This window comes from Bombina bombina, chromosome 4, assembly GCF_027579735.1.
Source record: "Bombina bombina isolate aBomBom1 chromosome 4, aBomBom1.pri, whole genome shotgun sequence".
NCBI lineage: Eukaryota > Metazoa > Chordata > Amphibia > Anura > Bombinatoridae > Bombina > Bombina bombina.
This window is the reverse complement of record NC_069502.1, coordinates 1094174661-1094191025: the sequence shown is the minus strand read 5'-3', so window position 1 is coordinate 1094191025 and position 16365 is coordinate 1094174661. Positions and strand designations below refer to the sequence as shown.

General features: G+C 42.6%; 1 protein-coding gene across 1 annotated transcript in view; it reads right to left on the bottom strand.

The window, feature by feature from the left end:
- Positions 1–5550: 5550 nt before the first annotated feature.
- The window catches only part of THADA (THADA armadillo repeat containing), a 1857831-nt gene continuing 1847016 nt past the window's right edge, over positions 5551–16365 (bottom strand). The window contains exon 38 of the mRNA XM_053712286.1: positions 5551–5983. Coding sequence (XP_053568261.1) covers positions 5657–5983 — 327 coding nt within the window. The 3' untranslated portion in view covers positions 5551–5656. The remainder of the gene's footprint in view (positions 5984–16365) is intronic.

Below are 16365 nucleotides of genomic sequence, written 5' to 3'. Positions count from 1 at the left end.
ATAAGATTCCAATCAGACAATATGACGACTGTTGCGTATCTCAATCATCAGGGGGGAACAAGGAGTTCCCTGGCGATGAAAGAAGTGACCAAAATCATACAATGGGCGGAGAATCACTCCTGCCACCTATCTGCGATCCACATTCCAGGTGTGGAAAACTGGGAAGCGGATTATTTGAGTCGTCAGACATTCCATCCGGGGGAGTGGGAACTCCACCCAGAGATCTTTGCCCAGTTGACGCAACTATGGGGCATTCCAGATGTGGATCTGATGGCGTCTCGTCAGAACTTCAAGGTTCCTTGCTACGGGTCCAGATCCAGGGATCCCAAGGCGACTCTAGTGGATGCACTAGTAGCGCCTTGGACCTTCAACCTAGCGTATGTGTTTCCACCGTTTCCTCTCATCCCCAGGCTGGTAGCCAGGATCAAACAGGAGAGGGCCTCGGTGATCTTGATAGCTCCTGCGTGGCCACGCAGGACTTGGTATGCAGACCTGGTGAATATGTCATCGGTTCCACCATGGAAGCTACCTTTGAGACAGGACCTTCTTGTTCAGGGTCCATTCGAACATCCAAATCTGGTCTCCCTCCAGCTGACGGCTTGGAGATTGAACGCTTGATTCTATCAAAGCGTGGGTTTTCAGATTCCGTGATAGATACTCTGGTCCAAGCCAGAAAACCGGTAACTAGAAAGATTTACCATAAAATATGGAAAAGATATATCTGCTGGTGTGAATCCAAGGGATTCCCATGGAATAAGATAAAGATTCCTAGGATTCTTTCCTTTCTACAAGAAGGTTTGGATAAAGGATTATCTGCGAGTTCTCTAAAGGGACAGATTTCTGCTTTATCTGTCCTACTACACAAACGTCTGGCAGTTGTGCCAGATGTTCAAGCATTTGTTTAGGCTTTGGTTAGGATCAAGCCTGTTTACAGACCTTTGACTCCTCCCTGGAGTTTAAATCTAGTTCTTTCAGTTCTTCAAGGGGTTCAGTTTGAACCTTTACATTCCATAGATATTAAGTTGTTATCTTGGAAAGTTTTGTTTTTGGTTGCTATTTCTTCTGCTAGAAGAGTTATCTGCTCTACAGTGTACTCCACCCTATCTGGTGTTCCATTCAGATAAGGTTGTTTTGCGTACTAAGCCTGGTTTTCTACCAAAGGTTGTTTCCAACAAAAATATTAATCAGGAGATAGTTGTACCTTCTTTGTGTCCGAATCCAGTTTCAAAGAAGGAACGTTTGCTACACAATTTAGATGTAGTCCGTGCTCTAAAGTTCTACTTAGAAGCTACAAAAGAGTTCAGACAAACTTCTTCTCTGTTTGTCGTCTATTCTGGTAAAAGGAGAGGTCAAAAAGCAACTTCTACCTCTCTTTCCTTTTGGCTTAAAAGCATCATCCGATTGGCTTACGAGACTGCCGGACGGCAGCCTCCTGAAAGAATCACAGCTCACTCCACTAGGGCTGTAGCTTCCACATGGGCCTTCAAGAACGAGGCTTCTGTTGATCAGATATGTAAGGCAGCGACTTGGTCTTCACTGCACACTTTTGCCAAATTTTACAAATTTGATACTTTGGCTTCTTCGGAGGCTATTTTTGGGAGAAAGGTTTTGCAAGCCGTGGTGCCTTCCGTTTAGGTAACCTGATTTGCTCCCTCCATTCATCCGTGTCCTAAAGCTTTGGTATTGGTTCCCACAAGTAAGGATGACGCCGTGGACCGGGCACACCAATGTTGGAGAAAACAGAATTTATGCTTACCTGATAAATTACTTTCTCCAACGGTGTGTCCGGTCCACGGCCCGCCCTGGTTTTTTAATCAGGTCTGATGAATTATTTTCTCTAACTACAGTCACCACGACACCCTATGGTTTCTCCTATTTTTTCCTCCTGTCCGTCGGTCGAATGACTGGGGTGGGCGGAGCCTAGGAGGGACTATATAGCCAGCTTTGCTGGGACTCTTTGCCATTTCCTGTTGGGGAAGAGATATTCCCACAAGTAAGGATGACGCCGTGGACCGGACACACCGTTGGAGAAAGTAATTTATCAGGTAAGCATAAATTCTGTTTTTTTTTATTTATTTGCTTTTGGCGGTGAAATGGTGGCATGAAATATACCAAAATGGGGCTGGATCAATACTTTGGGTTGTCTACTACACCAGTGGTTCTCAACCTAAGTGACCTCAAGACCCGGTAAGTTTTAGCCGGACCGGTCCAGGGCCCGGTAAGCATCGGGAGTGGGTTGCAGTATATATATATATATATATATATATATATATACAGTCTCCCTCCTTCTCTCTCTCCCCCCCTCTCTTCTTCCCTCTCTCTTTCTCTCTTTCTCTCCTCCCCCTCTATTTCTTTTTCTCTCTCTCTCCCCTCTCTTTCTTTCTCTCTCCTCCCTCTCTTTCTCTCTCCTCCCTCTCTTTCTCTCTCCTCCCTCTCTTTCTCTCTCTCTCCTCCCTCTTTCTTTCTCTCTCTCCTCCCTCTTTCTCTCTCTCTCCTCCCTCTCTTTCTCTCTCTCTCTCCTCCCTCTCTTTCTCTCTCTCCTCCCTTTCTTTCTCTCTCTCTCCTCCCTCTCTCTCTCTCTTTCGCTCTCTCTCTCTCTCCTCCCTCTTTTACAGTGGTTTAATTATGTAATAATTAATTGGTGTCAGTGGGATCCATATTAATATCCCACTGACACCAATGAATTATAAAATTAACCCACTATAAACCATTTATATATATTATATATGGATCCCACACCACTGAATTATCATATAATTATAATATATATATATATATATTACAGTGGGTTATATATATATATATATATAAAAATATATATATATAGTTTACAGTGGGTTAATATTTTATGATAATTCATTGGTGTCAGTGGGATCTATATATATATATATATATATATATATATATATATATATATATATATATACAGTTTACACATTGGTGTCCAGTGACCGCCCTAAATATATACATTAATGTCAGTGGCCGTAATTATGTCATTGGTGTCAGTGGGCTTACTTACCTGTGGGCCGATGCTTCACGCTCTGCACGCCGCCTGCCGCTTCTACCCAGTCACAGTGCGCCCGCCCGCCGCTACATGCTCACAGTGCGCAAACTGAGATGCGCAGTGGCACTCTGACAGGCCCGTCCAAAATTTAGGAGATGTGTAAAGGCAGCCTGTCAGAGTGAGTGTCTGGAGGCAATGTCGGGTCGCGGCCCACCAGCAGGGCCGTCGCGTCCCGGTAGTGGGCCACGGCCCGGCTGTTGAGAAACACTGTACTACACTACACTAAAGCTAAAATTAACCTTACAAGCTCCCTAATTAACCCCTTCACTGCTGGGCATAATACACGTGTGGTGCGCAGCAGCGTTTAGCGGCCTTCTAATTACCAAAAAGCAACGCCAAAGCCATATAAGTCTGCTATTTCTGAACCAAGGGGATCCCAGAGAAGCATTTACAATCATTTGTGCCATAATTGCACAAGCTAGTTGTAAATAATTTCAGTGAGAAACCTAAAGTTTGTGAAAAAAGTTGTGAAAAAGTGAACTTTTTTTTTTTATTTGATCGCATTTGGCGGTGAAATGGTGGCATGAAATATACCAAAATGGGCCTAGATCAATACTTTGGGCTGTCTTCTAAAATAAAATATATACATGTCAAGGGATATTCAGGGAGTCCAGACAGATATCAGTGTTCCAATGTAACTATCGCTAATTTAAAAAAAAAAGTGGTTTGGAAATAGCAAAGTGCTACTTGTATTTATTGCCCTATAACTTGCAAAAAAAGCAAAGAAATTGTAAACATTGGGTATTTCTAAACTCAGGATACAATTTAGAAACTATTTAGCATGGGTGTTTTTTGGTGGTTGTAGATGTGTAACAGATTTTGAGGGTCAAAGTAAGAAAAAGTGTGTTTTTTCCATTTTTTCACCATATTTTATAATTTTTTTATAGTAAATTATAAGAAATGATGAAAATAATGGTATATTTAGAAAGTCCATTTAATGGCGAGAAACATGTTATATAATATGTGTGGGTACAGTAAATGAGTAAGAGGAAAATTACAGCTAAACACAAACACAGCAGAAATGTAAAAATAGCCTTGGTCCCAAAACGAAACGGTCAGAAAATGGAAAAGTGCTGTGGTCCTTAAGGGGTTAAATAACCATACACACAGTCACATACAGTATACAGTTATAAGGCTACACAATACACACACAGATACAGTATACATGCACACATACAATCGTAAAAGCTAAACAATACACACACAGAAACAGTATACATACACACAGTCACAAACAATCGTGTATACATACTTCTGTGTGTGGGTATTGTGTAGCCTTATGATTGTATGTATACTGTGTGTATGCATACTGTATCTGTGTGAGGGTATTGCATAGTCTTAGGATTGTGTGTATATATACTGTATATGCATCTGTGTAGCCCTATGACTGTATGTGCTTGTGAGTATTGTTTAGTCTTATGATTGTGTGTATGTATACTGTGTCTGTGTATGGTATAGCCTTATGATCGTGTGTATATATAATGTATGTTTATGTGCATTGTATAGCCTTATGACTGTGTGTATGTATACTGTATATATGTGCATCTATTGTGTAGCCTTATGACTGTGTATATGTATTCTGTACGTGCTTGTGTGTATTATGTAGTCTTATGATTGTGTGTATTTATATAGTGTAGCCTATGATAGTGCGTATGTATACTGTATGTGCTTGTGTGTAGTCTTATGATTGTGTGTATATATACAGTGTAGCCTATGATTGTGCGTATGTATACTGTATGTGCTTGTGTGTATTGTGTAGTCTTATAATTGTGTGTATATATACAGTTTAGTCTAATTATTGTGCGTATGTATACTGTATGTGCTTGTGTGTATTGTGTAGTCTTATAATTGTGTGTATATACTGTATATAGTTTAGCCTATGACTGTGTATATGTATACTGTATCTGTGTGTAGCCTTATGACTATGTGTCTGTGTACTGTATGTGTGTATGTGTACTGTATGTGTTTGTGTGTACTATGTAGCCTTATGATTGTGTGTATGTGTGTAGTCTGATAACTGTGTGCATGTGTACAGTATCTGTGAGTAGCTGTTAGTTTTTATGCTGAGAATCTCATTTTCTAGAAATCAATTCAGACTTCCCAAAATAATCCTGTTTATAAAAAACATTTTCAGTCTTTCTTGTAGCCTCCTCTGAGTGTGTCTGTCTATTTTATATATACTGTGTGCTCTCATCAATGTGTGACTCTATACATACAGTTTTGTTTTATATATGCTCTGTCTTTGCATATTTTATTTAAAGTATGCATATATATGCTACATGGGTATTATTGCAAAATGGCCAGGGTGATTCTATGCCCAAACCAAATAGGGGTGTGTGTCCAGGTTCTACTTCAGGCATTTTCATATAGTTATATAGAATAAACTAGAGGCTTGCTTGTGTAAGTTTTGCCATTCACAGCACTTTCTGAATTAAATCTATCAAAACCATGGTACCCTAACAATCCTGAAGATGGGAAGGAACATATTTAAAACAGTCCAATTTTATTCATAATCATAAAACACTTGACAATTCAGTCTTTAACAAATATTTTACTTATATGTTAGAAAAAAAAGATAATAAACACTATTGCTTAAATGATGTCACTGCGGTTCTGCTGCTGTAGTGATGCCAGTATCTTCATGCATCTAGATATCCTTTCCTTATGAATACATAATCTGGTGTATTCTGTTGTCTTCAGAAACTCTGGAGTAGAGGGTAAATCCTGCAGATGACGCTGTATACGGTCTGAGCGTTCGGAGGCGGCATGCAACACCGGACAGAGCTCTGTTTGAGATGGAAGATTGGAAGGAGCAGATGAGATAAGCACAGTGAGATGCTTTGTGAGCAACCGGACGTATGTCAGTTTCTCGGCCCAGAAGTTTGCTTCTCCTTTCTCAAACAAGTAGTCTTCATCCACCTAAAAAAGAAACATAGGTTTGGAATCATGAAAAGCATTTACCGTGGAGGTTTCTTGCTTATTAAAAAACAAGGACTGGGTAGGGCCTAATATATTCCTAGCTGCCAGGCAGTGGCGATATTACAGTGGTTGGCGAACCCCCCCATCACTATTTGAGTATCCCCAATTTTCAAAGATGTCAAAAGCCATACATTAACAAGGCAGTGTATTTTCATTTGCTATATGCAGACAAAGAGAGAGGTAAAGAGAGAATCTGAATGAGAAAAGCAACCAGTATTACCCACAACTTTCAGTTAAGTAACTCTGAGGCAACCTTCTTTATCACCCCCCTCCACCCACACACACAATTTTAAAAGGGCACAAAACAGTTTGAGATCAAAATATATTGTTACATATCTTTTCATTATTTATTTTGCTCACCCCCTTTACTGTAATTTAAAGTGATGGTAAATCAAGTGATCTGTGTCATGATCACCTGTATATCACTCATATATTTTATTGAAAAATAAATGTCTGAAAATAAAACAAATTCCTCCTATCTTTGTTTAGTTTTCTCTCCGCACCTTCCTGTAGTGTAGTGACATATAGAGTGCTCCTATAAACTCTATATGTTACATTAATTACACACCTGATAATGCTACTACAGTGTACATAAGGAATTGGGATACAAGGACCATTTCACTGTTTACATCTATATGCCAGGGAGTTCACGTTCAGAACCACTGCACGTGTGCAAGATGTCTTCTTGCTTTTTTGCCTTGTGGTACATATACACATTGACTGTGTAGGCTGCACATCTTCAAAGGGACAGTCTAGTCAAAATTAAAGGGACATGAAACCCAAAATGTTTCTTTCTTCTACTAGATACAACGAGTCCACGGATTCATCCTTACTTATGGGATTACGCCTCCTGGTCAGCAGGAAGTGGCAAAGAGCACCACAGCAGAGCTGTGTATATAGCTCCACCCTTCCCTCCCACTCCAGTCATTCAAAGGAAGTTAGGAAGAGAAAGGAAAAGCCAAAGGTGCAGAGGTGACTGTAGTTTAACAAATATAAATAAATACCTGTCTTAGAAATGACAGGGTGGGCCATGGACTTGTCATATCGTAAAAGAAATACATTTATCAGGTCAGCATAAATTTCCTTTTCTTTTACAAGATATGACGAGTCCCCGGATTTCATCCTTACTTATGGGATACAATACCAAAGCTATAGGACATGGATGAAAGGGAGGGACAAGACAGGAACCTAAACGGAAGGCACCACTGCTTGAAGAACCTTTCTCCCAAAACCAGCCTCAGCAGAAGCAAAAGTATCAAATTGGTAAAATTTGGAAAAAGTGTGAAGAGACGACCAAGTTGCAGCCTTGCAAATCTGTTCAACAGAAGCATCGTTTTTAAATGCCCATGAGGAAGCCATATCCCTGGTAGAATGAGCCGTAAATTCTTTCAGGAGGCTGCTATCCAGCAGTCTCATATGCCAGACAGATGATACTCTTCAGCCAAAAAGAAAGAGAGGTAGCCGTAGCTTTCTGGCCCCTACGCTTTCCAGAAAAAACAACTAATAATGAAGATGATTGACAAAATTCCTTTGTCGCCTAAAAGTAAAACTTCAAGGCACGGACCACGTCCAAGTTATGTAACAGACGCTCCTTCTTAGAAGAAGGATTAGGACATAATGAAGGAACAACAATTTCCTGATTAATATTCTTATTAGAAACAACCTTTGGAAGGAAACCAGGTTTGGTACGTAAAACCACCTTATCAGAATGGAAGATAAGATAAGGCGAGTTACATTGTAACGCTGAAAGCTCAGAAACTCTACGAGCAGAATAGCAACCAAAAATAAAACCTTCCAAGATAACAACTTAATATCTATGGAACGCATGGGTTCAAACGGAACCCCTTGAAGAACATTAAGAACTAAAATCCAACTCCAGGGTTGATTCTGGTTAGAGCCTGACAAAAGGACTGAACGTCTGGAACATCTGCCAAACGTTTGTTTAATAAAATTGACAAAGCAGAGATTTGTCCCTTTAAGAAACTTGCTGATAATCCTTTCTCCAATCCTTCTTGGAGAAAAGACAGAATCCTGGGAATCCTAACTCTACTCCATGAGTAGCCCTTGGATTCGCACCAATAAAGATATTTCCACCATATTTTATGGTAGATCTTTCTAGTAAAAGGCTTACATGCCTGAATCAAAGTATCAATGACCGAATCAGAGAACCCGTTCAGAAGCGTTCAATCTCCAAGCAGTCAGTTGCAGAGAAACTAGATTCGGTGTTGGAAGGGTCCCTGAATGAGAAGGTCCTGCCTCAATGGAAGCTTCCATGGCGGCAGAGAGGACATGTCCACTAGATCGGCATACCAAGTCCTGCGAGGCCACGCAGTTGCGATTAGAATTACTGAAGCCCTCTCCTGTTTGATCCGAGCAATCACCCGGGGAAGGAGAGCAAACGGTGGAAACACATAGGCTAGGTTGAACGACCAAGGCACTGCCAAGGCATCTATCAGTTCGGCCTGAGGATCCCTTGACCTGGATCCGTATCTTGGGAGCTTGGCATTCTGATGAGACGCCATCAGATCCAATTCCGGTCTGCCCCATCTGAGAATCAGGGTGGAAAAGACCTCCGGATGGAGTTCCCACTCCCCCGGATGAAACGTCTGTCTGCTTAAAAAGTCAGCTTTCCAGTTGTCCACTCCTGGGATGTAGATTGCTGACAGATAACAAGAGTGAGCCTCCGCCCACCGAATTATCTTGGATACTTCTGTCATGGCTAAGGAACTTCTTGTTCCTCCCTGATGATTGATGTAAGCCACAGTCGTGATATTGTCCGACTGAAAACGGATGAATTTGGCCGAAGCCAACTGAGGCCAAGCCTGAAGCGCATTGAGTATTGCTCTCAATTCCAGAATATTGATTGGAAGCAGAGACTCTGACCAAGTCCACACACCCTGATGCCTTCAGGGAATTCCAGACTGCACCCCAACCTAGTAGGCTGGCGTCCATTGTCACTATCACCCATTAGGGTCTGCGGAAGCACGTCCCTTGGGACAGATGATCCGGTGACAACCACTAAAGAAGAGAGTCTCTTGTCTCCTGATCCAGAACTATCTGAGGAGACAAATTTGCATAATCTCCATTCCACTGCCTGAGCATGTTCAGTTGTAGTGGTCTGAGATGAAAACGAGCAAATGGAATGATGTCCATTGCCGCCACCATCAATCAAATTGCCTCCATGCACTGAGCCACTGATGGCCGAGGATCTGACTGAAGGGCTCGGCATGTATTCAGAATCTTTAACTTTCTGACCTCTGTCAAGAAAATTTTCATGGATATGGAATCTATTAGAGTTCCCAAGAAGGGAACCCTGGTCTGTGGAATTAACAAACTCTTTTCTAGATTCACCTTCCACCCGTGAGTCCTCAGAAAGGACACAACCATGTCTGTATGAGAATTTGTCAGATGGTAAGACGACGCCTGGATCAGAATATCGTCTAGATAAAGCACCACTGCAATACCCCGTGGCCTGAGAACCGCCAGAAGGGACCCTAGAACCTTTGTGAAGATCCTGGGTGCTGTGGCAACCTGAAGGGAAGAGCCACGAACTGAAAATGTTTGTCCAGGAAGGCAAACCATAGGAACTGATGATGATCCTTGTGGATAGGGATATGAAGGTATGCATCCTTCAAGTCCACGGTAGTCATATATTGACCCTCCTGGATCAATGGTAGAATTGTTCGAATAGTCTCCATCTTGAAGGATGGGACTCTGAGAAACTTGTTTAGACTCTTGAGATCTAAAATGGGTCTGAACGTTCCCTCTTTTTTGGGAACCACCGCTCCTTCATGCTGTCTTGGGAGCAGCAGTGGGCTTCTTGGATTGTTTACCTTTGTTCCAAGCCTGGTTGGGTCACCAGACGGCCTTGGCTTGAGCAAAATTCCCTTCCTGTTTAGCGGAAGAGGAAGTGGGACTCCTTTGAAGTTCCGAAAGAAACGAAAATTATTTTGTTTACCCCTCAGTTTAGCTGCTTTATCCTGAGGTAGGAGATGACCCTTACCTCCCGTAATGTCAGAAATTATTTCTTTCAAGTCAGGCCCGAATAGGGTTTTCCCTTTGAAAGGAATAGCCAAAAGCTTTGACTTAGATGACACGTCAGCAGACCAAGACTGCCATTTTAGCGTGTAGAGCGTTATGGTTAAATCCGGCATTCTTAGCCGCCAACTTGGCAATCTGAAAGGCGGTGTCCGTAATAAAAGAATTAGTCAGCCTAAGAGCCTTAATTCTATCTAGAATTTCCTCTAAAGGAGTCTCAGTCTTAAGAGACTCTTCTAAGGCGTCAAACCAGAAAGCTGCCGCAGTGGTAACTGGTACAATGCAGGCTGTTGGTTGTAAAAGGAAACCCTGATGAATAAATAACTTTTTTTAGAAGACCCTCCAATTTCTTATCTATAGGGTCTTTAAAAGCACAACTGTCCTCAATAGAAATAGTTGTACGCTTAGACAGGGTAGATATAGCTCCCTCCACCTTAGGGACTGTTTGCCAAAAGTCCTGATCAGTGTCAGATATGGGATACATTTTCTTAAAATTAGGAGAAGGTGAAAACGGGATACCCGGTCTTTCCCATTCCCACGTAATAATTTCCGAGATTCTTTTAGGAACCGGAAAAACATCAGAGTAAGCAGGCACCTCTAAGTATTTGTCCATCTTACACAATTTCTCTGGTGGTACCACAATAGAGTCACAATCATCCAGAGTCGCTAAAATCTCCCGAAGCAACAGGCGGAGGTGTTCAAGCTTAAATCTAAAGGACATGACATCTGAGTCCGTCTGAGGTAACACACTTCCCGAATCGGAACGTTCCCCCTCAGACAGAAGTTCCCTGACCCCCAAATCAGATCCCTGTGAGGGTACATCGGAAATAGCCAACAAAGCATCAAAGGTCGCAGTATTCAAATTGACTTCTGTCCTTCTGCGTTTGCCCTGTAACACTGGCAACTTAGATAAAACATCTGAAAGGGTAGATGACATAACTGCAGCCATATCCTGCAGAGTAAATTAAGTAGACGCGGTTGAAGAACCTGGCGTCGCTTGGGTGGGCGTTAAAGGTTGTGACGCTTGGGGAGAAAGTAGCGGCATACCCTGATTTTCATCAGACTGAAAAGCATCCATAGACACACTTTCCTTAAAGAAAATCCGCTCTTTACATTGTAAGGCCCTTTCAGTACATGAGGGACAAAAAGTAAGAGGGGGTTCCACAATGACATCTAAACACATAGAACAAGTAGTTTCTCAAGTTCAGACATGTTAAACAGACTAGCAATAGCAATAATAGTCGTTCTTTACTTGAAATATTGAGCTCTGAAGTAAAATTACATAGACAACATTTTTGAACTGAAAAGTGTACTGCGCCTTTAAATAATAAAAGCGCAACAATTTTTCTGTTATCTCAAAACAACGTTTGCAGCAATAAAAACTGTCCTTATGTGCCCAAAATAGCTTAATAATATTGCACCACTTTGCTTAGATATGTTATATATCAAATTATATCGAATTTATGAGATAAAATAACTTTTTATCAATTCAGGCCCCTGCACCTCGCCACAGCTCTGCTGCGGTGCCTACCTGCCCCCAGAAGACACTGTCTCTGTTTGAGTAGCTCCTAAGTCTCTTCGTTTGTCAAAAATAACTTAGGCCCCACCGGAGCCCAGGACCTTGCTGTCTATCCGATCCGGATGATACTGCGCGGCTGAGCGTGCAAAATTAGGCCCCGCCCACCGTGGGTGTAACTCTAGCCCGACTGAGACCCGCATGGGTAGCAAAAAGAAACAAACATGTTGTTCCAAATAAAGTATTAAGCCATGTGCCCCTCTTACATACACCACAATTACCAAGTGTAACTTCATTAAAAAACACTGCACTCCCTCAGGCCAGTGATAATGAAATGATAATGGCAGCCCTTAAGCAAACCGCATCTCCCAGCGTCTAGCCCACACTGAATATACCTTAACGATATCCATAGACATATTTAGAGATCAATATAAAGGGAATCCCAGGTACACCATTTCCATACATATAGTGCATACTGATTACACCTCCCCAGATAGGGAATAATGTCAGCCTGTTCTGATGCATCAAGTCTCCCCAGAAACAAATGACTGAACATACCTCAATGCTGCTTGTAGCAGGACACGGTTCTCCACACTGAAGATATTTCTTTTATACTACCTTCAACTGCTCTGTGGAAACCAGCAGGATCTTAGGTAATGTTTGCTAAGATCATCAACATCAGGGCAGAAAAATAAGATGTCTCCCCTCCTCTTAGAAATTAAGTGACTAACGATTTCTCCCTGAGAAAAAACATAATTTATGCTTACCTGATAAATTTATTTCTCTTGTAGTGTATCCAGTCCACGGATCATCCATTACTTATGGGATACTAACTCCTCCCCAACAGGAAGTGCAAGAGGATTCACCCAGCAGAGCTGCTATATAGCTCCTCCCCTAACTGCCATTACCAGTCATTCGACCGAAAACATGCAGAGAAAGGAAAACCATAGGGTGCAGTGGTGACTGTAGTTTAATGGAAAAATTACCTGCCTTAAAGTGACAGGGCGGGCCGTGGACTGGATACACTACAAGAGAAATAAATTTATCAGGTAAGCATAAATTATGTTTTCTCTTGTTAAGTGTATCCAGTCCACGGATCATCCATTACTTATGGGATACCAATACCAAAGCTAAAGTACACGGATGACGGGAGGGACAGGCAGGCTCTTTATACGGAAGGAACCACTGCCTGAAGAACCTTTCTCCCAAAAACAGCCTCCGAAGAAGCAAAAGTGTCAAATTTGTAAAATTTGGAAAAAGTATGAAGAGAAGACCAAGTTGCAGCCTTGCAAATCTGTTCAACAGAAGCCTCATTCTTAAAGGCCCAAGTGGAAGCCACAGCTCTAGTAGAATGTGCTGTAATTCTTTCAGGAGGCTGCTGTCCAGCAGTCTCATAGGCTAACCGTATTATGCTACGAAGCCAAAAGGAGAGAGAGGTAGCCGAAGCTTTTTGACCTCTCCTCTGACCAGAATAAACGACAAACAGGGAAGACATTTGTCGAAAATCCTTAGTTGCCTGTAGATAAAGTTTCAGGGCACGGACTACATCTAGATTGTGTAGCAGACGTTCCTTTTTCGAAGAAGGATTAGGACACAAAGATGGAACCACAATCTCTTGATTGATATTCCTGTTAGTGACCACCTTAGGTAGGAACCCAGGTTTAATACGCAGAACTACCTTGTCTGAATGAAAAATCAGATAAGGAGAATCACAATGTAAGGCAGATAACTCAGAGACTCTTCGAGCCGAGGAAATCGCCATTAAAAACAGAACTTTCCAAGATAACAACTTGATATCAATGGAATGAAGGGGTACAAACGGAACCCCCTGTAAAACATTAAGAACTAAGTTCAAACTCCATGGTGGAGCAACAGTTTTAAACACAGGCTTGATCCTAGCTAAAGCCTGACAAAAAGCTTGAACGTCCGGAACTTCTGACAGACGTTTGTGTAAAAGAATGGACAGAGCTGAAATCTGTCCCTTTAAGGAACTAGCGGATAAACCCTTTTCTAAACCTTCTTGTAGAAAAGACAATATCCTCGGAATCCTAACCTTACTCCATGAGTAACTCTTGGATTCGCACCAATATAAGTATTTGCGCCATATCTTATGGTAAATCTTTCTGGTAACAGGCTTCCTAGCCTGTATTAAGGTATCAATAACTGACTCAGAAAAACCACGTTTTGATAAAATCAAGCGTTCAATTTCCAAGCAGTCAGCTTCAGAGAAATTAGATTTTGATGTTTGAAGGGGCCCTGGATCAGAAGGTCCTGTTTCAGAGGTAGCGACCAAGGTGGACAGGATGACATGTCCACTAGATCTGCATACCAAGTCCTGCGTGGCCATGCAGGCGCTATTAGAATCACTGATGCTCTCTCCTGTTTGATTCTGGCAATCAATCGAGGAAGCATCGGGAAGGGTGGAAACACATAAGCCATCCCGAAGGTCCAAGGTGCTGTCAAAGCATCTATCAGAACCGCTCCCGGATCCCTGGATCTGGACCCGTAACGAGGAAGCTTGGCGTTCTGTCGAGACGCCATGAGATCTATCTCTGGTTTGCCCCAACGTCGAAGTATTTGGGCAAAGACCTCCGGATGAAGTTCCCACTCCCCCGGATGAAAAGTCTGACGACTTAAGAAATCCGCCTCCCAGTTCTCCACTCCCGGGATGTGGATTGCTGACAGGTGGCAAGAGTGAGACTCTGCCCAGCGAATTATCTTTGATACTTCCATCATTGCTAGGAAGCTTCTTGTCCCTCCCTGATGGTTGATGTAAGCTACAGTCGTGATGTTGTCCGACTGAAACCTGATGAACCCCCGAGTTGTTAACTGGGGCCAAGCCAGAAGGGCATTGAGAACTGCTCTCAATTCCAGAATGTTTATTGGTAGGAGACTCTCCTCCTGATTCCATTGTCCCTGAGCCTTCAGAGAATTCCAGACAGCACCCCAACCTAGTAGGCTGGCGTCTGTTGTTACAATTGTCCAGTCCGGCCTGCTGAATGGCATCCCCCTGGACAGATGTGGCCGAGAAAGCCACCATAGAAGAGAATTTCTGGTCTCTTGATCCAGATTCAGAGTAGGGGACAAGTCTGAGTAATCCCCATTCCACTGACTTAGCATGCACAATTGCAGCGGTCTGAGATGTAGGCGTGCAAAGGGTACTATGTCCATTGCTGCTACCATTAAGCCGATCACCTCCATGCATTGAGCTACTGACGGGTGTTGAATGGAATGAAGGACACGGCATGCATTTTGAAGCTTTGTTAACCTGTCTTCTGTCAGGTAAATCTTCATTTCTACAGAATCTATAAGAGTCCCCAAGAAGGGAACTCTTGTGAGTGGAAAGAGAGAACTCTTCTTTTCGTCCACCTTCCATCCATGCGACCTTAGAAATGCCAGTACTAACTCTGTATGAGACTTGGCAGTTTGAAAGCTTGAAGCTTGTATCAGAATGTCGTCTAGGTACGGAGCTACCGCAATTCCTCGCGGTCTTAGTACCGCCAGAAGAGCACCCAGAACCTTTGTGAAGATTCTCGGAGCCGTAGCCAATCCGAATGGAAGAGCTACAAACTGGTAATGCCTGTCTAGAAAGGCAAACCTTAGATACCGGTAATGATCTTTGTGAATCGGTATGTGAAGGTAAGCATCCTTTAAATCCACTGTGGTCATGTACTGACCCTTTTGGATCATGGGTAAAATTGTCCGAATAGTTTCCATTTTGAACGATGGAACTCTTAGGAATTTGTTTAGGATCTTTAAATCCAAGATTGGCCTGAAAGTTCCCTCTTTTTTGGGAACCACAAACAGATTTGAGTAAAACCCTTGTCCTTGTTCCGACCGCGGAACCGGATGGATCACTCCCATTAATAAAAGATCTTGTACGCAGCGTAGAAACGCCTCTTTCTTTATTTGGTTTGTTGACAACCTTGACAGATGAAATCTCCCTCTTGGGGGAGAGAATTTGAAGTCTAGAAGGTATCCCTGAGATATGATCTCTAACGCCCAGGGATCCTGGACATCTCTTGCCCAAGCCTGGGCGAAGAGAGAAAGTCTGCCCCCCACTAGATCCGTTCCCGGATCGGGGGCCCTCGATTCATGCTGTCTTAGGGGCAGCAGCAGGTTTCCTGGCCTGCTTGCCCTTGTTCCAGGACTGGTTAGGTCTCCAGCCTTGTCTGTAGCGAGCAACAGCTCCTTCCTGTTTTTGCAGAGGAAGTTGATGCTGCTCCTGCTTTGAAATTACGAAAGGAACGAAAATTAGACTGTCTAGCCTTAGGTTTGGCTCTGTCTTGAGGCAGGGCATGGCCTTTACCTCCTGTAATGTCAGCGATAATTTCTTTCAACCCGGGCCCGAATAAGGTCTGCCCTTTGAAAGGTATATTAAGCAATTTAGATTTAGAAGTAACGTCAGCTGACCAGGATTTTAGCCACAGTGCTCTGCGTGCCTGAATGGCGAATCCGGAATTCTTAGCCGTAAGTTTAGTTAAATGTACTACGGCATCTGAAATAAATGAGTTAGCTAACTTAAGGGCTTTAAGCTTGTGTGTAATCTCATCTAATGGAGCTGATTCAAGTGTCTCTTCCAGAGACTCAAACCAAAATGCTGCTGCAGCCGTGACAGGCGCAATGCATGCAAGAGGTTGCAATATAAAACCTTGTTGAACAAACATTTTCTTAAGGTAACCCTCTAACTTTTTATCCATTGGATCTGAAAAGGCACAGCTATCCTCCACCGGGATAGTGGTACGCTTAGCTAAAGTAGAAACTGCTC